At 41.2% G+C, this 22,404-nt stretch overlaps 1 protein-coding gene and 1 pseudogene across 2 annotated transcripts in view; both read right to left on the bottom strand.

The window, feature by feature from the left end:
- RNF130 (ring finger protein 130) overlaps window positions 1–22,404 on the bottom strand; it is a 100,039-nt gene that overhangs the window by 5,584 nt on the left and 72,051 nt on the right. The window contains exons 4-8 of one of the 2 annotated variants that reach the window (XM_068536518.1): window positions 16,150–16,221; window positions 14,190–14,272; window positions 6,914–7,010; window positions 4,981–5,185; window positions 1,700–1,793 (exon numbers count right to left, since the gene is read on the bottom strand). In XM_068536518.1, coding sequence (XP_068392619.1) covers window positions 1,700–1,793; window positions 4,981–5,185; window positions 6,914–7,010; window positions 14,190–14,272; window positions 16,150–16,221 — 551 coding nt within the window. The remainder of the gene's footprint in view (window positions 1–1,699; window positions 1,794–4,980; window positions 5,186–6,913; window positions 7,011–14,189; window positions 14,273–16,149; window positions 16,222–22,404) is intronic. The other variant, XM_068536519.1, reaches the window with a different exon arrangement.
- LOC137755444 (rab-like protein 2B pseudogene) lies at window positions 21,487–22,167 on the bottom strand (annotated as a pseudogene).

Here is a 22,404-nt window from a genome sequence, read left to right as displayed (position 1 = left end):
TAAATATGTCCCTCCAAATTGAGGTTTGTATCACAGGTACTCACGAGCTCTTATGATTCGGTATTCTACTTCATGGAAGAAAGTTAAATTAATTTGCCAAAGGATAAAGGCAGATGGCCATCTTATTCACAGAACTTTGAAAGAATTGCAGAGGAATTGTTTTGGCTAACATTTATTGAGCACTTATTATGTGCGAGGCACTGTGCTAAGCACTTTATATGCTAGTTCTCACAACAACCCTATGATGTACTCCTACCATTATTCTTGTTTTATGGATGACCAAAATGAGCTTCAGATAAATATAACTGCCTAGGTCTCACAAGAAAAATATGGAGGAGCAGGGAGTCAAGTCCAGGTATGCCTGACTCCAGAATCTGGGCAATTAACACTGTGCTATGTTGAAGTAAAACTGCATCAGGTGGGCCCAACAGAAGCAGCTAGCTGTTGACCTGTTGGATGAGGCCGAGACTACTTATCTGAAGGTTGAAGGATGCCAACTGACATGACATCCTCCCAATATATAATATGTCAAGGATGCCAAAGGGTACTTCTTATAAGTATCTAGCCAAAAGATCAGGTTAGAGGTAATAAAATCATGTCATTGGAAGTGGAGGTTACTTGCCCATTGTTTCCACAGTTGGACTACGAGTATTTAATTAAATCAATTAAATGAGCTTGGTTGGTTGTTATTAATCCATTAAAATGCCAGGACATAACTGAATATAGAGAGCACAGGAATTCTACCAATTCAGGTTCAAATTTGGGCAGTGTCCCAGGGATGCTTTCATCTTGAATTAGTTTTCATAAATACTTCTTAAAAGAAAGGACTGAATAATATCCTACAGTAAATGCCAAAAATTTAAAGCAAAACAAATAAAGCCAATAAAACCTTTTCTCTATCTTACCCCCATGGAAAGCTCCTCTTGGAAAACCATTGGATCAAAATGGACCTCAACTGTTACCCAGCCCAATTTTCCATCCTCTGAAAAACCTTTTACCGACAACAGCCCTGACAAGTAACACCCAGCTTCCTTCCGCCTGCATTCCTAGTCCTGCGCACTCCCTACCCCCATGGCAAACCATCTCACTGGTAAGTAGCCTTGCTGACAGATGTTCTTCTTTTTACCAAGGTGAAATTTTGCCTTCCTGTAACCTACCCTTTGGTCCTTATTTTGTCCTATGGAAATATAGTTTATGTTTATTTTCTTTTTCTCCTGACAGTCTTTCTAATATTTGGAAGTCACAGGTCTTTCTGACTGCTTCTTTCTTGCAGGTTAAACATCCATGTTCCTTTGACCATAGGCCAGGGTGCCAGTACTCCACCAAAAGCTAAGGAGATAAGACTCCAGGTAAAGTCTGATGAGCACACAGCAAAGTGGGGCTAATCCTGTCTATGATTAGGACATGGGCATTCTCCACATACTACGACTGTATTGGTTCCCTTGGTATTTGTTCCATTGTTGATTTATTCTAAGCTTGTGGCTAATGAAAGCCCTGAGATCTTTTCTAAAGTGAGCAGTTGTTGCTGAGCACGGTGAACTCCCAATCAGTGTTACTGTTCATGAAATAAACTACTTTGCTAGGTATGATCCCATCAGGATCAGTATGGTAGAAGGCAATTCTCATGATCTTTATGAAAATTACATATTTTCTTGGGATCATCTGGCACATGCAATCCAAGAAACAATTGGTTACTTACTCATTAGCATTCAAGCTAGCTGTGGCTCTGATGATCATGTAGCAGAGTGTGAGAGCACTGAGGAGGCCAAAACTGGCAATAATAAACCATTCTTCTGTTGACAAAGGAAAGGGAGGAAATCACTCTGGGGAGAAGGCTTATGTCAAATCGATGTCAACATTTCCCTCAAATGCAACGAAGCAGACGTCAACGGAGGTGTAAGCCAAGACTGGCCCAAGGAAGTGAAGCAGGAGGAGGTTTGCCAGAGAGCTACTAAGTGGAGAAGGTTAGTGGAAGTAGTGGTGAAAGCTGCAAGGGAGAAAGGAAAGCATGGCCCAAACGTTTCTTCCAGTTAAAGTCCTGAGGTTTGTGAGAAGTGTGGCCACCAAAAAGTATGTCACTTCTGCATGGCTGTGTCCCTCATTCTTTTTTTTTTTTTTTTTTTTTTCCCTCATTCTTAAAGAAAGGCTTAGAAATACGGAGCAGTGGTTCCCAAAGATCTCGTGGGTACTCCAAGCAGTCTGCAGGCTGGCCTTCCATGGCATTCACATCTATATTCTTTTTGCTTATGAGTGGGTTTACTTACAGTCTTTATTTAAAAAGGACATCTTATTGGTGTCTCCTGCAAAGAAGAGAACTACCCCTCACAACCCCACCGCTGGGAAGCGGCACTGGCTGTTCTGGCTTTATTAAACAGAAGTAAAAAGGGTAGGTTATTCACAAGGTAGGTTATTTCAACTCTTGGCTCATCAAAGAGTTGAAAACCTCTGGTACACAGAACCCTAAAGGTTTTTATCTAGTTTCTCTCTAGATCCAGGAAATAGGTTAATATTTTCCCTTAACTTTTCAAACTCTGTATCATCAAGGTAACATTCCAAAAACAGTACTTACTGAGAACCACAAAAATAACCTGAGAACCAATCTGACTTCCTAAAAAGTCTTAACTATAAAATGTTTCCTAAAATATACACAAACTAGGGCTGGTTTAACAACGTGTTACACAGTAAAGTTCCCTATACATCTGCAATAATGCAGAGAAGAAATTTATACTTGGAATGCCAAATGTTTATATGCGAAAGCTGTGTATAACATGGGAGTTTCTTAATCTGGTTTCCATGAATCCTACATCTATGCAAAACTGTGTGTGCCTAGGAATTTTTCTAGAAAAACGTTATTATACTTTCACTGAATTTTAAAGGTTGTGATCTTCAAAAGGTTAAGAAGAACTGTTCTTCAGGATTCCAGGATGCTGAGTTGTTCTATGAGCATTTCTCTGCCCACCTTGGTTTTACATTATTAAAATGCACAGCAAACTTTTTCATTTTAGATAACAGTGCAGCCACTGCTTCTTGGAATACAAATTCCTCATCAATAGAGTGAATTTATAAGGTTTTTATTTAAGTCAAAATAAACATTTAAGAACCCATGCAAAATCCACCATTTTTACCCACATATATTTTAAGTTAGAAAAAATATATACTGGCATTTAAAAAAAATTAAGAGATGGCTGATAATCAATTTCAAGAAGCTTAACATAGCATTCTTTATTTTTTTCTTCTTAGACTTTTATACATGATAAGCAGACTAACTTTTAGAACTTCAATTACGTCTATGTTTCCAATTTTGAATATAGCATCCATACACGCATGGCATTTCAGTTACAAAAATTAGTAACCAAAAAGAAGTAAACACCGTTGTAATAATACCCGATGGGCCCAGAGGTATTTTACCACCGACCTACTGCAGCTGGGGTCTCGGTCACCTCTGTTCTCCCCAGTGTGTAGTTAGCACAGTGCCTTGCAAACAGTGGATGCTGGTTGAATGCACTGTAGTTACTATGGCACTACAGAGCTTTGAGGTTAAAGCAGAGGTAGCTTTGGTCTAATTTAACCACATGAGTTTCATTTATTAACATGTACAAATTCTGCTAAAGATGATTAATTTGATACATGAAGTAATATTTTTATCATCAAAACATAAGATTTTGAAAGGATATTTCTATATAAAATATAATGGGATCAGTACTTAATGTAGTAGTAGGTGCTCAATAAATGTCGATCAATGAAGGACCAACCAAAAACTCATTAGTAAACAGACAACTTTTGTCTCCTTTATTATTACTAGATCAATTTTTAAAAATCTAGCCCATAAAACCTAAATGTCAAAGCAGGACAACATGAAATGCTGTTAAAACAAACCATTGGTAAATGGTAAGAAATCAGTCAAATTGTATCAAAGAATAGTTTTACTTATTTTATAACTGAGTGAAGTCTCCTTGAGTTTAGACAGATGAGAAAATAAAACTTGGGAAATCATTTTCTAACAATAATTTTTGGTTAGTTAAGATCACATATACTTCAATTGAATAGACCACACAAGTCTTACTATTTAAGGGAAAACTCTTTTTAACAGCTCTATCCATTTTACTGACTCCCAGAGTTGAGAGGAGTCCCATTAGGGTTAGGGCTCGAAGCTATAGGTAAGCAACAGCATATACTGAAAAAGGCAGCACCAGAGTGGTGACGAGGAAGATGAGGTGAAATGTTGTTAGATGAAAATAACACATAAAGAATGGATTGAAAACAGCTGGCTTGTTACGGGGTGAACGTCCACAAGGCCCACTCGCACGCCTGCCAGCCCACTCATACTTTGGCAAGGCCATCAAAACACTCAGAGCATTTTTTTTTTTCTTCTCGTCAACAGTTCAACAATCATGACGTTCATAATTAGCCCAGAGCATTTTTTAAAAGTAGATTACCTTTTGGCTTTTCTCACACTTCTTGTACAATTATACCAAAGAGGTTAAGTGCTAAGACACCAAATTTCATAAAAGTATAAAATAAAGTGAGCAGCAGCTGGCCATCTCAACTGTTCCTAAAGTTGTGAATTTTTAGGTTCAAATTCTGGATTAGTTTTTTACTAGGTTGCCTGCAGCCTAGGTACTAGAGACCACTGGTGCTCACAGTTACACGACACACCTGAGATGCTGCTGACGTCCTACCTCACATCCCTGCCTGCAATGCAATCGTTTCAAAACAGGCTTATAAACAAACAGCTATTAAGACAAACCTCTGATCAACTACTCATCAAATGGCAACTATTCCTATTAACTACACACAAGTACACAAGCTTCTTATTATAAAGGAAGTTTCGTTATTCCAAATATCTGTTTTAACAAAAGTAACCATTACTTTCTCAGTTACAGACTAAGTCACTGGCCCTGGTGATTGCCTCAACTCTCCACCACACGTCAAATACCAGCAGCAAATCTGTCCTGTGCCCTGGGCACAGGGCCCACTTACTTGTTACTGCGATGTTGATCTCTCCTGTTCTAGGAGTGAGATCCCCATCCTGAGGAAGAGGCGAGATCCCCGAAGTTCGAAGTGGCTCGAGGCCAAGGGAGTTGTCACTGGCGAGGTCACCTAGGGCTGATCTTCGGTTAACTGCTTGGGTTCTGGTGAGCCTTTCCATATCAAATGCTACGTTATCAGTACATGGCAAATTTGGCTGCAAAATATTTCCAGATTAAAAGTACTTGTAAGATTAACAAATCCTTTTATACAATTCTAAATGTTTGACATCCTGTTGCAAAGACTTTACCAAGTTTTTTCCAGGTGATTTCCTCTCATTTCTCTCCCCATCTACACCTTCCACTCTCATCCAAGAATTTTTATTTAAAAGGAACAGACGATTTCTTCCCCAAAATGGTACTAAGGAAAGCCAAAATCCATTGCAGAACCGAGAAAATTGAATACTTCATCTTTACAAAGTGACAACCTTTTGTGGACATGGCTCACAGGCAGAGGGATTCATTACTATAAAGCTGACAGCGCAGTTATCACTTTGGCTCGTATGTTAATACAGGTAACATAAAATATCCTTTCACCCTATTAACTTCTCTGTAATACCCCCACCTATCTGCTAGTCAGTTTTTAAATATCTTCTATCTTTAAACATAAGTAAAGCACACAACCAAGAGCAGATCAACATTGAAAAGACTTTTGAACTCTAAGAAAACTATGTTTCAAAACCTAAGCATTGGGACTTCCCTGGGGGCGCCGTGGTTAAGACTCTGCGCTCCCCATGCAGGGGGCCTGGGTTCGATCCCTGGTCAGGGAACTAGATCCCACATGCGTGTCGCAACTAAGAGTTCGCATGCCACAACTAAGGAGCCCGCCTGCCACAACTAAGACCCAGTGCCACCGAAAAACAAAAACAAAAACAAAAAAAACCTAAGCATCTAATGCTGAAGGAGAGGTACAGAGCTGCTGTGGGGTCAAAGCCTACCAACTAAAAAGTGGGTATGAAAGGCCAGGCATGCTGCTAGACAGTCTCAAGGACGGCCCTCACCAGAAGGAATTACCTAGGCCAGTGTCAGTGGTGAAGAAACTACAACATCACTGATGTGATCTCTGGAGATGGAGGATAAATGGGGCATCACTACCTAACTAGATAACATATTTCAAACAGGACTACTTAGATCTGTAAAGCTAAAACAAGGAATTCATCTGTTGGGTCAAAATAAACTTTCTTCTCTATACGGAGATTATTCATTCACTCTTTTTTGAGACCAGAAAGTATTTCACTTTCCTCTAAAAAGCAATAATCCTGGACATATACTTCTCTTAAGGAAGGAACTGCAGGAAGTCTCCAAGGTCCTCAGTCAGTCAGTCCTGACTCTCCTGGCCAGGGCTGAAGTGCCCTATGTGGCCGGCACCCAACCAAAACCCCTGCCCAGCTGTCAAAGGTCTGCCCAGGGCTGGCACTGCCCACCTTCACTGACTGCAATTACCAACGCCCAGGAGAGCAAAGCCAAATTCAAGAGGAAGGAACATAAGTGATGACATAGTTTTATATCATGCTGAATGCAGAAAAAATTACTATTGGACCAGAGTTAAAAGTCTACATTCTATTCCTTAAAAAAAAAAAAATATTGGAATAGAGGAAAATCATGTTCTTCTCTCTTCCTCAGTTCTTCATCACACACCCACCACCCAACAGAAGAAGCAGGCTGTAAAGTGGACTAGCACAGTTCTTCATCTGCTCTTCCAGAAGTTTCCTGAGGTGGGCTGAACTTTAAGTAACGTAGGAAAAAAGGCAGTGTTGGACTAACAGGGTTATCTGGCAGAGAAAGCCAGTGTTTTCTTGTGAGACTTTTAACCATCCGCTTGTGCTATGTTATGTTATGCTTAGAGATAATACTACACAAAAGTATTAACAAAATAGGAAACATACCACAATTCCCAGGGCCTTCAAAATATTAAGTTTGCACATAGGACAGGTACAATGTTCACTAAGCCAGGGATCCACGCAGGATTTGTGGAAAACATGCCTATAAAAAAATGGAGAATTATATCACAAATTATATACTGAAAAACTCCTAGGCCAAAATGTAAAGAAATGGAAGTTTTAGTTAGTCTGTTTGGTACCAAGAGACAAATATTGGGGATGTATTAAAATTGAGCTGGCAGAAAATATCCTGAATCCAATCTTGTATGTTGATAGCACCGTATAATGAGAACTGATACGTAGTATTTGGCTGTTTGGTGTTTTTACTCCACCAAATTCCAAAAAAGATTTGAGGAAAAGTAGGAAATTTATTAACAATGAAGATAATGAATTATACGTTATAAATCAGTTGTTTTCAATAGTATCTAAAGTAGAAATAGAATTTCAAGAAAATATTAACCAGAAGTTAAATGAAGAGTTCTCTATATAATTAGTTTCATGGACCTCTGTTTAAATATCATTTAAAATATTATTTAAAAAGACTTCTAAGCAACCCAGGTTAAATGTCTGTAAAGTTACAAACATTGGGTGGTTCGAACTATGTTTAGGGGTGCACTGTGCTTGAGGACCAGATAACATTTAGTAGCAGTTTCCAGCTGAAATGTTGAAGGGAGAGAGAGGATGGGCGATTTTCTCTCTTATTCCAGAGAGTAGAAAGTCACATCCTTGTGACTGGAAATAAATCATGGACGGTTTTGCATTCTTGAAAAAGATGCCTGTGTCCTTTGGAAAGGAGAAAAGATTGTGAGGGAGCTGTTGACATCATTTCTCAAGCTCAAGTACCTCTCCGTGGTAGCTCTGAGAACCTGAAATGAGGCCACACGGAAGCCCCAGAGTCCTGGCCAAGCAGGGGCAGGGGCAGGTGCCAAGACAGATGTTCCAGGCACCTTTGGAAGCACTATAATCAGAGTCTCTGGATAAGATAGAATAAATTTTGAGAAAGATATCAAATTGAACCATGGTATGCCTTTTAAACCTTGTTAATTTATAATTTATATATAGCTTATAAGCAGTTATATACACCTGTTTTAAAATGCAGTTTTGATTTTAAAAAGTAGGAGATCTAGAAAACTCACTCTTTTAATTGGGATTTGGAAGAAACATTCATGCTTACAGCTTCAACCCAAACAACCTAACATCACTTGGTAGCCTTGTACCCATTTCTTTGGGGTAAGAATAAAAATCTTGACAACTAAATATATTAATCTAGTCTGAAACTTACAGATAATGCAATGAACCAGAACCTCATCATCCTTGAAAGCTTTTATTTAAAACTGAAGGTTTTTACTTAAGAGGTGAAAGTCATCAAACCATAGGCAAGACCTAAATTCATTCAGTATACACAATGCACTGTCACGTCTGTTTCCTGTTCCTTGCATCCAAGTATGAGAGTGTACTCCAAAAGGGAGATGAAGGCTCCTTACCACAGGGCTGCACCAAGGGCGTGTTCTCAGAGATGGGGTTTAGTCCCCAGCAGCTGTGAACTGTGCCAGTGCTGGCTGTGGCCTAACAAAGACTAGAACAAGGCCTCTAGTCCTTTTTGAAGACATATACCCTTTAGGTCTGACATAAATGACAGATCCTCCCCCTTGCAAGGGTGCATCTGCCTAATATCTGGCGTACTTTTTGGAAGGCCTATGGACCACTGAGGGTTTGGTCAGTGTTGGGTGGCTGGGAAGGTGCTCTAAGCCAGTTCTATGTAGTGTGGACCATGGACTTTGGCCAGTTGGCAGGTGACAGAAGAGATAAGGTTTTGTGATCTCTGATGCAGCTGCTTTGGTGTGGGGCAGCTGACTTGAGCCGGCTGTTTGTGGAGACCTTGGTTTAAGCCAGCAGCGGTGGCCTGGCTTTCACCTTCCCACTCTTACCAGCGTTTTTGCTTTCCCCTTTTCTTATTGTCTGGTCTTTTCTATTACTGGTTATTCAGAAAGGAACAAAATGGTACAATCCTATATTTAATTTTTAAAGCTGCGTAAGTTGAGTGTTCTCTATTTATCTGTTCTTTAACCTTAGTTATAAATGGATTTCTCTTATGTTGGGGTTCTTAATTGTTTCCTTGGAGGTTTGCTGATCTAAAAGAAAGTATCTGGTCCCTTGCTGTGGGGCACTGTAATGAAGGAAAACAAAGACTAACTGGTTTTCTAGGGACAAGCTGAGAAAGAAAGCCTCCCCTCCTTAGCTAACTCAAAATCACAAAGAAGTATTTTCTTTCATAAAAAAATAACTTTTCCTTTTGACTATCTGTTTACCCCATGGCTTTCCTACCCCCAGTCCCCACCCCAGCCAGTGATCCGTCCCTCCCTCCCTCCCACACTCCCTCCTCCATCTGTGCTGTCTTTCCAGGTTCCCTACAGTCCAGCTCCTGCACCTGGCCCAGAGACCATCAGTCCGATTCCCACAGCACATCTCCCTCTTCTGAAAACAAAACCCGACAACGTTTGTCTTCACCTACTGGCCCTTCTGACACAAGCCTATCACTCTGCTTCAGAGTGCCTCAGGTCACTGACAGAACTGTGGTGAAGAGCTGCCCTGTACTTGTTGCTTCTTCTCTTCGTCACCCATTGTTTTTACCTCTTGCTTCTATCTCCTCAGGTCTACTGTTTTACCAAACTCCACATGGCCTTCCCTTCCTCCTAGGTAAAGTTCTGCTACTACAACACTCTGAGCCTTGACAAACTGCCCTTTCTGACTCCCAGCTGTCTCATCTGAACACTGCGGGGTTGGGGCGTAGTGGGGAAGGTTGCCTGCCATCTACCTTGTGAAGCTGTTTGGAGCAGTAAGTGAAAAACTTAGAAAAGGCACCAAGGACATGCAGATGAAAGGTGTCATTAAACATACATTCAGGCAAAGTAACGTCAACATTTCACACGATATCCTGATACGTGGTCAGAACACTTGAGTGTGCCTCAGGTCCCAGCATGCCCAGCACCAGAGTGACCTCGTACAAGCTTGCAGACATACCACAAGCATGCGCGGACACCTCAGAGGGCGGCACCTGGGGCCAGCCAGACCTTGAAAAGAAGCTCCCTTCTCACTTTTATAGAAGACTTGAATAATAAAAATGCACATAAAAGCAGAAGAGGGCCCAACATATTTAGGGCTGAGTGGTGTACGGGAATGGAAAGCAGGTGATGTGCTGAGGAACAGTGAAACGTGAAAAGGATAAGCGTATCAGAGCTTCAGCAAAAGTCCTTTATTCCTATTAGAAATACTTTGGGATACAGAATGTGAAACGTATAGAACATAAAAGGAACCAAACCAATAATACTGAAATACGATGCTTTCCCACTCTCCTACTTCCCACGTACACCATAAGCTAGAGTGATCAGAACAACGGCTGGGGGTGGGGTGAGGAGTCTACGTTGAAGGTGAGTTGTTTTCACAGCTCTGCAGCCTCTTGGTGCTGTGCAAGAACCTGGCAGATATAAAGGATTCAGGATTATTAAAGGTCAGAGGAAAGAACTCTTCTTCCTGAACTGGGACCGGCAGCAGACACTGTTGAAACAGGCCCTCCCTCTGAGGAGGGGGCATCACGGTAATGCCTCTGCCAGCAGCCAGATGACTGACCCATCTTAGCTCCCGAAGTGGCATCTTAGACATACGGTCATCCAAGCTGCAGAACTCTACTTCTGAAAAGTATTTTTAACCACTAAAAATTTTGTGGCTGACCTTTAAGTAAAAGAGGTCTAAATAAAGTGCCAGTTTTCCAGTTTCTAAGATGTGTTGGCTAACATCCAAAGGATGATCAACTGTAATCAACTGCCACAAGTAGGAGGTCCCAAAGCAATGCCAACTGCCATCTGTCCACAGTAAATTAACATGACAGAAGGTAAAAAGTAAAGGTCATGCAACAAAAAGCCAGCAATCCATGAGAGGTTTGCTATCTACAGAAAGTCTTAGTTCAGTCTTGGGATAGGCTTGTTAAAAGGAAGGACAGACAAAGGCATCTGGGCTTTTCTTCTCCCCTTACTCAGGGGTAGAAGGGACAGTGAGTGCAGATGCTTTCCAGAGTCTGGCTGTAAAGGGGAGAAGCTGTAGAGTGGTACAGCTTTGGAGTTGGGTTTGAAAGAGAATTATAAAAACTGGATAGAAAATGCTTGAGCATGATGAAATGCTGGTGGGTAGAGACAGAAAGAACAAAAACTGGAGGGAGCAGACAGTCAATACAGCAAGGTCCCCAAGGAAGGGAAGGTGTTGGCACACAGAGGCCTAGGTTGAAAGAGCACATTAGAACCAAGGAGGCTGTCCTCTCCATCCTAATGGGAGGGAAGGCTGCAAGGGTGGGTGTGGAGGCAGGTACGCATGAAGGCTTGGGGACAGCAGGCTGGGAGAATTTCAGCTGTCTAACAGCCATTATTTTCTGTGAGGTTTATGGTGAAGTTACCTGATGAGAGTGAGGAATAAAGGGATGAGTTAGGGTGTTTAAGGAGAATGAATACACCTGGATGTGCTGCTTGAGGAGTAGGGAGAAATGACCAGGGAAAGAGAGAGGCTCCGGGCAGCGCTCCTGGCCCAGCTGGAGGAGGGCTGGTTGGAGCCCCACGGGAGGCAGGGAGGTAGCAGAGCTGTCTGGCAACCAGAGCTAAAGGAAGACATAGCAGAGTCACACCTCGGCACAGTTTTAAAGACCTATAGACAAAAGAGGAAGGGCAGAGTTTCTCAGGCAGAGGGAATAAAGCAAGTAGCGGTGCAAGAGTTAATTCAAAGGTACTTGAGAGGAATCCACTGGAAAACAGAGGCTTGGAGAAGATTTGGAGTAAAGATGAGTATTTGTGTGGAGCCATCCTCTAGGTCAGTGGTTCTCAACCGGAGACATCTGTGGTTGTCACAACTGTGTGTGTGGGGTGCTACTGGCACCTAGTGAGTGGAGCCAAAGATACTGCTAAATAACCCACAATGCACAGGCAGCACCCCAACCTGCCCAACAAAGAATTATCTGGTCCCAAATGTCCACAGTGCCCAGGTGGAGAGACCCTGCTCTAGGTCAAAAGTTGTCAACTTGGGTCATACAAAATGTTGCTTGATGTGCAAAGTTAGTCTTTACTACACCTGAGAATCATGCTGTTGTCACCATTTCAGTTAGGTGAAATGTTTTTGCTGAGCAGGCTGTGCAACACAGAGAAAGCTACAACCTGCTTCAAAGCAAAAGGGGAAGTCAGGGCAGTGGGAATGTATAGTCTAGACAAGGATCTAGGAATAAAAGACAACCAAGTGAGCAGTGCCCTAATTACAGGTGCATAGAGATGCCGTTAAGTTTGCCAAATTCTAATACTGGAAAGCAGACCACAAACACAAAGGTTGAGACCCCTCCTCTGGTGGAAGGTGCAGCCACAGAAATGGCTGAGGTCAAGCAAAGCTCTAGACTTCAACAGATGGTATGGCCTTGCAGCATCAGAGTCACCCGGGCACTTAATAAAAACACACATGCCCGGGGATCCCCTCAGGATGCGTTTCTGAAAGCTCCCCACTGATTCTGATTTCCGGAAGAAAAAAAGAGAACTCAGAATGAAACTCTTGAGAAGCCAATGCTTGAGGGACAGGGAGAATACGGAGCAAACTTCCCAGCATAATCTATTTTCAGCTGAGGCTCCCCTGAGGAAAACAGTGCCACCTTATTAATAACCATTAGTGGTTTTGGAAGCCTTCGTTCTTAGGTCCCAGATGGTTCCAAGGGCCCCTGGACTGAGATAAGAAGACAGAGAATTTTGAAAGACTCGGCTTCTTCCCGGCTATTCCAGTGTCAAAAGAAATCTGTGCAGGTGAAAACAATTTTTAAAAGCAAGTAAGAGCTGATTATGCTTTATAATGTAACCTGCTAATCTTTCCCCTGATCTGCATAGTTGACCTTTGAACAACCTAGGGGTGGGGTGGGGTTAGGGGTGCTGATGTCCCATGCAGTTGATAATCCACATATAACTTTGCAGTCAGCCCTCCGTATCCGCAGTTCTGCACATTCAACCAATTGCTGATCATGTAGTACTGCGGTATTTACTGCTGAAATAAGTGGACCGGTGCAGTTCAAACCCGAGTTGTACAGGGTCAACTGTATTTGTATGTGTACTTCCTTTAGCCTCATGTTTTTAGACTGGAAAAACTGTAATTACATAGTTTAATTTTCTATAGCACAGCTTACGTTTAGTTTTACAGATTTCCCTTTTTATGTAAACTAAATGATTTGACTTCCTGAATCTTTGTTTTCTGTTTCAGTATATGGAATTATTCTTAAGTTTTGATTAAAAAACCCCAGCTCTTTCTAGGCTCAAAATATATAACTATGTGAATAAGTAAACTAACACCAGTAGCCTCATGCAGACAACTACTACAAATTATTCTATTCATTCACATGTTCCGTATTATTAGAAGGCAGGAGTTATGTGGATGTCTTTTAAAAGAGAAGGGAGAAGGAAGAGGAAAAGTCTTCTGATTTTAGGCTTCTCAGTAGGTGACCTCATATTTTTCCAGTCAATGCTCAGAACTGTGTATCTTAGTGTCTCATACTCCCTAGCTTGGCATAGCACCATGGTAGAAATCCACATGCTCTTTTTAGGGCACCAGAGTACAGGCGAACATCCTCCTTTTGGAGGGAGGCATGTGGCCCTACATAAAGAGCAGGAATAATACAGAGGCACACCTTTATATTGGCTCTGCCATTTCTGACTTGTGTGACCCTGGCAGCTCTACTATTGACTTCGCCATCCTTTACTGGACAATGGGGAGAGAGTAGATGTAAACTGCACAGAGCAGAGTACCTGACGTGGGGCAGGCACACAGCACACACCAGTCCTCCCCACTTTACACAGCCAAGGCTCAAAAAAAGATTTGATCTAAGTCCTAGAGTTCTGGTACCCAGCACCAAGTGAACACTGCTGAGGCTTTATCAGACAGCCTAGTGATGTACTCTGATTTAAGAAGGAGAGGAACAGTGGCTAGTTCTGAAACCCACAGAAGTCACAGAAATAAAAATTCTTGACCTTAATGTTTTTAGGCTACTGATGTGCCTGGAGGTTATGCCCCTGTGTTTCTCATAACTAGAAAAGGCTTTGCAATCAGTTCTTGCTGAGGCACACGGCTCACCACTATGTGCGGTATGCAGCTGGGCCTCTGCCTACCAGAAAAGCCGTGGGTAAGGTGGCTCTCAAAAGCAAGTGGATACCCACTCTGAAAGGGAGATGTACAAATCACATTAGTATCATTCTATTTTAAACGAAGAAAGTTGACATACTTGCAGGGGAGAATCCGGACAACATCATTCTGTTTATAGCTTTCTATGCAGACTGCACAATGATCAAAGTCTGGGTCTGTTTCCTGAAATGAAAAGCACAGCAACAAAAGTTATACGCTAAAGCTATAAGTACCTAAATGGAGGAGATACGATCCAGCTAAGATTTTTCCTGTGGCAACTGTGGTAAACAGGTGATTATAAAGTGAAAGGTTACAAAAAAAATGTAACGTTTCCATTTGCTTAACTGTATTGACCCAAACTGTAATTAAGCCAGGCTATTTTGTTTTTAAACTATGGTGTAACAATTAATACTAATTCTGTTTGTGAAACATCTTAGAAATCAGAATACTAATTTTTTTCAAGATTCAAATCAGCTATCACCTTGGACCATCTAGTGCTGCATCACTCTTCTGGTCTGAGTAGGTTTTCCTCATCAGGACGCTCATCTGACCACACAGTTAAGTACAGGCAGAAAAGATGGTCGAGCCCGCAAAAGACTCACCCCAAGGATGGGAGCTGTGCATCTGGTCATAGATTCGGGGTAGAGAACAGTCATGAACTCAACTCTATATTAGGTCTTTATCAAGGGTCAGGAAGAGTCAGCCAGGTGTTTGGTCACCCAGGGTAACTGATCTCCTTCCTCCTCTGGATTGGGGAAGGGTTCCCCTGCCTTGTTATTAAACAGAGCACTACCAGGAAAGGCTACACTATTTGCTGTGTCACTGCCCCTTGGACTGAAACTCAGTAGGGTAACTCTTGACAGGTCTAGGAGGTACAAACTAAAAAGTGTTGGCTTTAATAAGGAAAGATGGTTTTGTATTAGCATGGGGGACAAAGTAGGATGGGTAGGTTGGATGAGCTCCAGGGAAGTTCAAATTAATGTGGCAGCTGAAGGCTACCAGGTCAAAAAAGCATTTATATCAGTGACCACTCCTCTGGGGTTAAAGTACAGCTGTTGTGATGCTGCTTATATTTTCTGCAAGTGTTTTTACTTTTTTCTTTCTTTATAGTATACCATGAAGTTCACTGAAAATGTTTCTACCTTCTGGAGCTGTGTCAAGGAAAACTAGATGTGGGGTGTCAAGGCAGTGGGAATAAAAATGAGTAAAGTCAAGAAAGCGGTAAAACTTAAGACGATGGAGAATCACCTGTAATTATCCTTCCAGAGCTCTTTGCTAAAAAATTAGAGTTGGTTTTGGGGCAGAAGACAGGTTTGGTTTTATAACTTCAGAGATGCAATTTCTTCATTCTAGAATATATTGAATATATTGAACACAGGGTCTCACATTAAGTTGCTGTTTTGTCCATAGAGAGCAGAAGCAGGGCTCTACCTAATTTTGAGATCTGACTGGAGAATTCGGGTCAGGAATCTCAGCCATAGATGGCCTCTATCACTGCCTCTCTGATTCATTCCCCCTAAGCCACTAGACCCAACCCTAACAAACTGTGCCCTTCTTTCAAACTGCGCCCTTCTTTCAAACTGCTTAGCCCACTGTACAGAAAGCACCTTGTTAACCAACACTCCCTTGAATGTGGGTCTCTAGTTCTCCAGCTAACTGGTGAAGAACTAGAATACAGAAGAGAGAGGCAAAGTCGCATGAAGCACAGGAAGAGAACGCACATTCCTGGCTACTTAGAGTTCTTCCCCAAAGTATGCTAGGTTTTAGCAGAAGAAAACTGTTGAACACCACAGCTAGGGAAACCGTAAGTAGTCCGGTGATGCTAATGATGACAGGAGCATTTAAAATCCAGGAAAATTAGAGAACTGTATGGAGGGTCTCTGAATGACAGGCACACTAAGAATAAGATTTCAAAGAGAAGCTAGTTTAGATAGTATGCTTGGAGAAAAAGAATAATCTAACAAAGGAGACACAAATGGTTAGGGTATACTCCCGCCCACCAAATCAAAAGCAAAATACTTTACTGTTTTTATAGTGTTAAAGTGATTTCATTACTGTACCTTATCACCTTTTTTCACTGTTCTGGTTGTTAATTTGCTGATGGCTTTCTTGGCTGCATCTCCAAGACGACGCTATGAAAATTGCAAAGAAAAACAGACATTAAGTGTAGGATCTCTGGATGTTCTTTTTTTTTTTCTGATATTTCAGCTAACTTTATTTTATTAAAATTTTTAATTGAGGTATAATTGATATACACATTATATTAGTTTCAGGTGTACAACATAATGATTTGATAGTTGTATGTTTTGAAATGATCACAATAAGTCTAGTTAACATCTATCACCATACAGAATGTTTTTCTTCTTGTGATGAGAACTTTTAAGATGTACTCTAGATGATGTTCTTTATTTTAAAATAATTAAATGTATAAAGTCCCTATTATCCTACATTACTTTCCATGTCATATCATATGAGAGGATTCTAAAAAAGTAATTAAAAAAAGAGAAAAACTGGCAGTTTTCCCATAGATTTAGCATTCTGGTAAATAAATGTATATAGTAAAAAAGCCAGGTGTCATAATCACCGTTGCATTTTGTATCTAACAAACATTTGAAATATTACAGCATTATCAACATCTAGTTCTTGTACATGTCAGAGCTACTGCCACTGTTCTAATAGCTTTCCTATTCTGCTCCAAGGATGACCATTATTAGATATATAAGCTCTGTCTTTGTGAAAGGACACCTCTAAAGCTCCTTAAAATTGCTTATCATATCACTGTGTGGGAGAAGGGATGCAGTCATGAGCTCTGCTTCTGACTCTGCCACTGCTATGCTCCGTGATCTTAGAAAGGTGCATTTACCTTTCCAAGCTTGAGTTTTTCTCATTTATCTAAGGTTAAGTCAGAAAATCTCTAAGGCTGAATTTATCCAGCATTTTGCAGACACTGCCAACACTGTTAGACACCAAGGACCCAAAGATGAAAAGACAGTGTGCCCCTAACCTTGAAAAGCTAACTGAATTGGAAAGCAGACCAGTAAACACATTTTCATCAAGTGCCGTACGATGGAGCATGCCCAGGTGGTGTGGCAGCACAAAGAAGGCAAAATAATGCAGGTGGGGTGGGACAGGGCAGCAGAGGACTGCCAGGGAAGGCTTTGAGAAAATGATGCCTGAGCTAAGACTTGGAAAAGTGAGTAGGAAGGAGTTAGATAAGGAAAGCATTGGGATAGGAAGGGGGATTCTGGACAAAGGAATAGTCTAGTAAAGACAAACAGGTGTGAAGCACAGGTATGTGAAGGAAGTTCGATATAACTATAACTAGGGTAAGCGTATATTACTCAAATTAGAATATTTTGAGAGTCAGAGGGCCCTGTTAATAATTACACGGGGACAACAGGTGCAAACCAAGACTGTTCCAGGCACACTGGGACAGACAGTCACCCTGCATATAACCAGATCCTAAACTGTGGTGGGAGGCAGATGATGAGGCTGAAGGGGTATGGTGGGGGTTAAAACAAAGGAGACCTTGGATTCTACCCTGAGGATAAGACAAAAACAACATAAAATTTTAGGAGGAATTTTAAAGTACACAAAAGAAACCGGAATTTAATGAACCTTTAATGTACTTATCATTGACTTTCAATTATCAATATTTACCTATATTCTTCATCTATTCCCCTCTCCTTATTGTGCTAGAGGATTTCAAAGCACATCACAAGCACTGTATGCTTTCACCCATAAAGTCACCCCAAGTGAACTATGTCTAACAGATACGGGCTTTTGTTTGGTGCCACTGTCTTATCTAACAAAATTAACAATAATTAATCAACATAATCTAACACTCAGACAATTTCCCCAGTTGCCTCCAGAACGCTTGAATCAGTATACAATGTCCAAACATTGCATTTGGTTGCTATGTGTCTCAAGTCTCTTTTAATCTGAGTCCCCTCTATCACATACATGCATATATACATATACATGCATACATACATATATATTTTTTAAATAGCCTTATGGAGATATAACTGACTTAAACTGCATAAAGTGTACAATTTGATGTTTTAACTTGACTATGAAACCATCACAACAATCAACATAGTCTATCATCCTCCCCAAGTTTCCTTGTGCCTCTTCTTAATCCCTTCTTCCTGCCACCTTTTCACTTCATCCCCCATGAACTACTTTCTGCTACTATAGTTTGTATTTTTGAGAGTCTTATATAAATGGAATGACAGTATGTACTATTTTGTGCATGCTCTCTTTCACTCAGCATAATTATCTTGAGATTAATTCACGTTGCTGCATGCATCAATAGTTCACTTCTTTCTTATGCTATGTAGTATCTCATTGTATAGACATACCACAACTTATTTATCCTTTTCCCTGTTGATGGGACATTTGTATTGTTTTCCAGTTTTGGCTGCAATGAATAAAGCTAAAAACAGCATTCTTTACTTTTCAAACAGCATACAGGTCTTTGTAAGGACTTATACCTTCCTTGTGCTGGGGTAAACAGCTATGAAGTAGGGAAGATTGGCTAATATGGTAGGCGTGTGTGACTTTTTTTAAGAGACTGCCGAAGCGTTCGCCAAAGTGAGTGTACCATTTTACATTTCCACCAGCAGTGTATGAAAATCCCAGTTCCTCCACATCCTCACCGACACTTGGTATGGCCAGTCTTTTTCATTTGATTTTAACCATTCTAATAGGTGTGCAGTGGTATCTCATTGGGGTTTTAATTTGTATTTCTATAATGACTAATGATGTTGAGCATCTTTTCATGTACTCATTTGACATCTGCATATTTTCTCTGGGGACGTGTCTGCTAGAATCTTTGGCCCATGTTTCTAGAGTTGTTATTATTGACTTGAGAGTATTTTACATATTCTAGAAGTCCAGTGTGCTATCCATTGTGCTACAGAGCCACTGAGAGAGTATTTTACATACTCAAGATACAATTCGTTTTGCATATACTTTCTCTCTGGCAGAAGTTTTTAATTTTGATGAAGTCAGTTTATCAATGTTTCATTTGTTGATTGTGCTCTGGTGTCGTATCTAAGTAATCTTTGCCTTAACTCAAGGTTACAAGAGTTCTCCCTATTTTCTTTTCTAGAAGTTTATATGTAGGCCTTTATATGTAGGTCTCTCATCCATTTGAGTTACTTTTGCATATGGTTCAGGGTATGGATCAAAGTTCTTTTTTTCATATGACACATAATTGTCCCAGCACCATTTGTTGAAAAGGCTGTCCTTCCTCAACTGAATTGCCTTTGTACGTTTGGCAAAAACCTGTTGCCCATATACGTGTTGGTCTATGGCCGAACACTATTTTGTACCATGTATCTATTTGTCTATCATTAAGCAAATACCACACTGTCATGATTTCTGTAGCTTTGTAACAAATCTGAAATCAACTCCAATTTTTTTCTCCTTTTCCAATGTCTTTTTGGTTGTTCTTGATCCTCTGCATTCCCATATTAATTTTAGGTTCATCTTGTCAATTTCCATTAAAAACAAAAGCCTTCTGGGATCTACACTGGGATTGCACTGAATGTATAGAACAACTGGGAGAGAACTGACATCTTAACAATATTGAGTGGTCCCCCGAACACTGGATATCTCTCCATTTATTTAGTTTTTATTTATTTTTCTCAACAATATTTTATAGATTTCACTGTATAGGTCTTGTACATCTTTTGTGAGATCTCTAAGAATTTCCTGTTTATGTTATTTCCTGTTTGATGCTAATGAAAATGGTATTTAAAAAATTCAATTCCCATTCATTGCTTGTATAGAAATAAAATTCATTAATGTATAATGATCTTGGGACTTCCCTGGTGGCACAGTGGTTAAGACTCTGAGCTCCCAATGCAGGGGGCCTGGGTTTGATCCTTGGTCAGGGAACTAGACCCCACATGCATGCTGCAACTAAGAGTTCACATGCCACAACTAAGGAGCCCACGTGCCACAACTAAGGAGCTGGCAAGCTGCAACTAAGGAGCCTGTGAGCCACAACTAAGGAGCCCACCAGCCGCAACTAAGACCTGGTGCAACCAAATAAATAAATAAAATAAATATTAAAAAATTAGTTATAAAACTGTATAATGATCTTACATCTTGCAACCTTGTTAAACCCATGTTACTTCTAGTAGTTTTTTTATAAACGCCATCACATTTTCTTCATAGACAATAATGTCATCTGCAAATGACAGTTTTACTTCTTCATCTCTAATATGGGTACCTTTTATTTTTCTTTTTCCTTATTGTGCTGGCTAGAACCTCCAGTATAATGTGGAAACAAAAGTCGTAAGAGCACACATCAGTCTCTTGTTCCTAATCTTAAGAAAAACCATTTAGTCTTTCCCCTTTCAGTATGATGGTAGCTGTCAGTTTTTCATAGATGCCCCTCTTCAGTTTAAGGAAGTTACATTTTATGCCTACTTTGCTAAGAGATTTCTAAAATGTAATTCAACCCTTACTGTTAAAAAAAAAAAACAGAAAAAAAAATAAAAACAATGGAAATAATGCACAAGATGATCATAAAAACACATGAGTGAACCGCAAGTACTAGAAAGAAGCGGAAAAGGCAGCAGGATGGTTCTTTTGCAGCCTCTGTCACCCAAGGAGACACAATGTCCATACTAGTCTTCAAAAAATGAGGGAAAGCCTCATATGATGAAAGAGGGGTTTTAAAGGTACCTCTTTAAGAAGTCAAGTTCTTGTAATCCAAATGGGTTTGGACCCAATGGCCTACTGACCTTTGACGTTTACCAACAAAGTTTGTGTACGGCCAGATCTGACACCTGCTTTCACTTGATTTTAATGGCAAATCTGTGCCTGTGGTCTTGGCTGTACCTACAAGAGCTCGTGAAATACCATAGGTGCTCAAAAATCTGTGGAGTGAACAGCTGTCTGCTCAAAACCATTTTTTAAAAAGTTTGTTGGGAGACTAAAGAGGAAAAAGGATGGTAGGTCATGTGTAAAAAGGATGGAGGCTTCCCAAATTCCACGGGGATGGAAATGGGGGTAGTCAAGGATTAGAAATCATTCCCTTGGTGGAGATGCAATGAACGGACCCTGAGGTCAGTTCTGGGAGAAAAAAAAAAACTCACCTAAATTTCTAAGAGACACACAAAGCATGTTCCCTGATTCTCTTTAATGTCTGGCCATGGAAGGAAGGTTATAATACTGATCTCTAATTCTGCTTTACGGTCTAATGTGGACCTCTTACACCTGTTGAGGGAACTAGCTGGTGCTATCCCCATCCCTGTCCCTGAGTACAGGTGAGGGGACAACTGTGAGAGGGTCAGGTATCATGGGCCATGAAGTAGGGGAGGCAAATTGGATTGGTGGGTTTTCAGGAGGTAGAGTGGGAGATGGCTTGGAAGAGCTTCTCAGTTTTGAGATGGGCTCACAATTCTGCCCCATTGCTTCTTAGTTGGGCATATCCTCCTCCTTCTGCTCCTTCTATCCAAGTCAAAGTCCTCAAGCTCCTGCAGAACCTCATCCATGAAGTGTACAGGGTGTTCTAAGACACAGCCAACTGAACTGCATCATTGGAAAGCTTTTCACCATTGGTACCATCAGCAGTTGAGACAAAGTATGGGAGCAGGGAGAACTTCTGGGCAAAACTGAAGATTTTGGGGGTCACCTTTATGTCTGCATCATTATTTTTGGCCACCAGATGCACAGGATCTCTGGCCTGAACTCCCAAAGCCCCATTTCCCAAGGTGCTCAGGTTCTTGTAGGTGACTTTCCTCTGACATCAAACACCACGATGTAGGCGTGGGCCTTGCAGTAGGAGGCATGTGTGCTCTGGAACTGCTCCTGGCTTGCTGTGTCCAAAAAGTCCACAAGGATGAGACCAGTAAGATACTGCCCACCATGGCCATGTGCTTATACAGGGTCAGGGTGTATGTGGACAGCTGCTGTGGCTGAAATCCATCTATGAAAAATCTCTCCATAAATTTGGACCTGCCCATGGTGCTGTCCCACTGGCAGATGATCTTCATGTTGTCATCAGCATCGTATTTCTCTTGGTTCAGCTCACAGGGTTTGGCTCTGTCCCGGGCCATTGGCTCCTGGCTATAGAGGGGCCCAGCCCAGGGGAAGGGACTCTTGTCACTGTCAGCCTGTTATTCCAGGAACCAGGCCCTCTGTCTGGCTCAGGGCCCAAGGAAGGCCTCAGAGAGGTGGTTCCCACATGCTGAGCCTGCCATCGGGGAGGCTTTGTCCTCTTGGATAGTCTTGGGTGAGGGCTGGAGAGACCAGGGATACTGCAGGTTGGCCAACCCTTGGCCAGCTGACCCCCA

Source organism: Eschrichtius robustus, chromosome 2 (assembly GCF_028021215.1).
Source record: "Eschrichtius robustus isolate mEscRob2 chromosome 2, mEscRob2.pri, whole genome shotgun sequence".
Lineage (NCBI taxonomy): Eukaryota > Metazoa > Chordata > Mammalia > Artiodactyla > Eschrichtiidae > Eschrichtius > Eschrichtius robustus.
The sequence above is the reverse complement of the archived record's forward strand: the minus strand, read 5'-3'. Positions and strand labels throughout refer to the sequence as shown.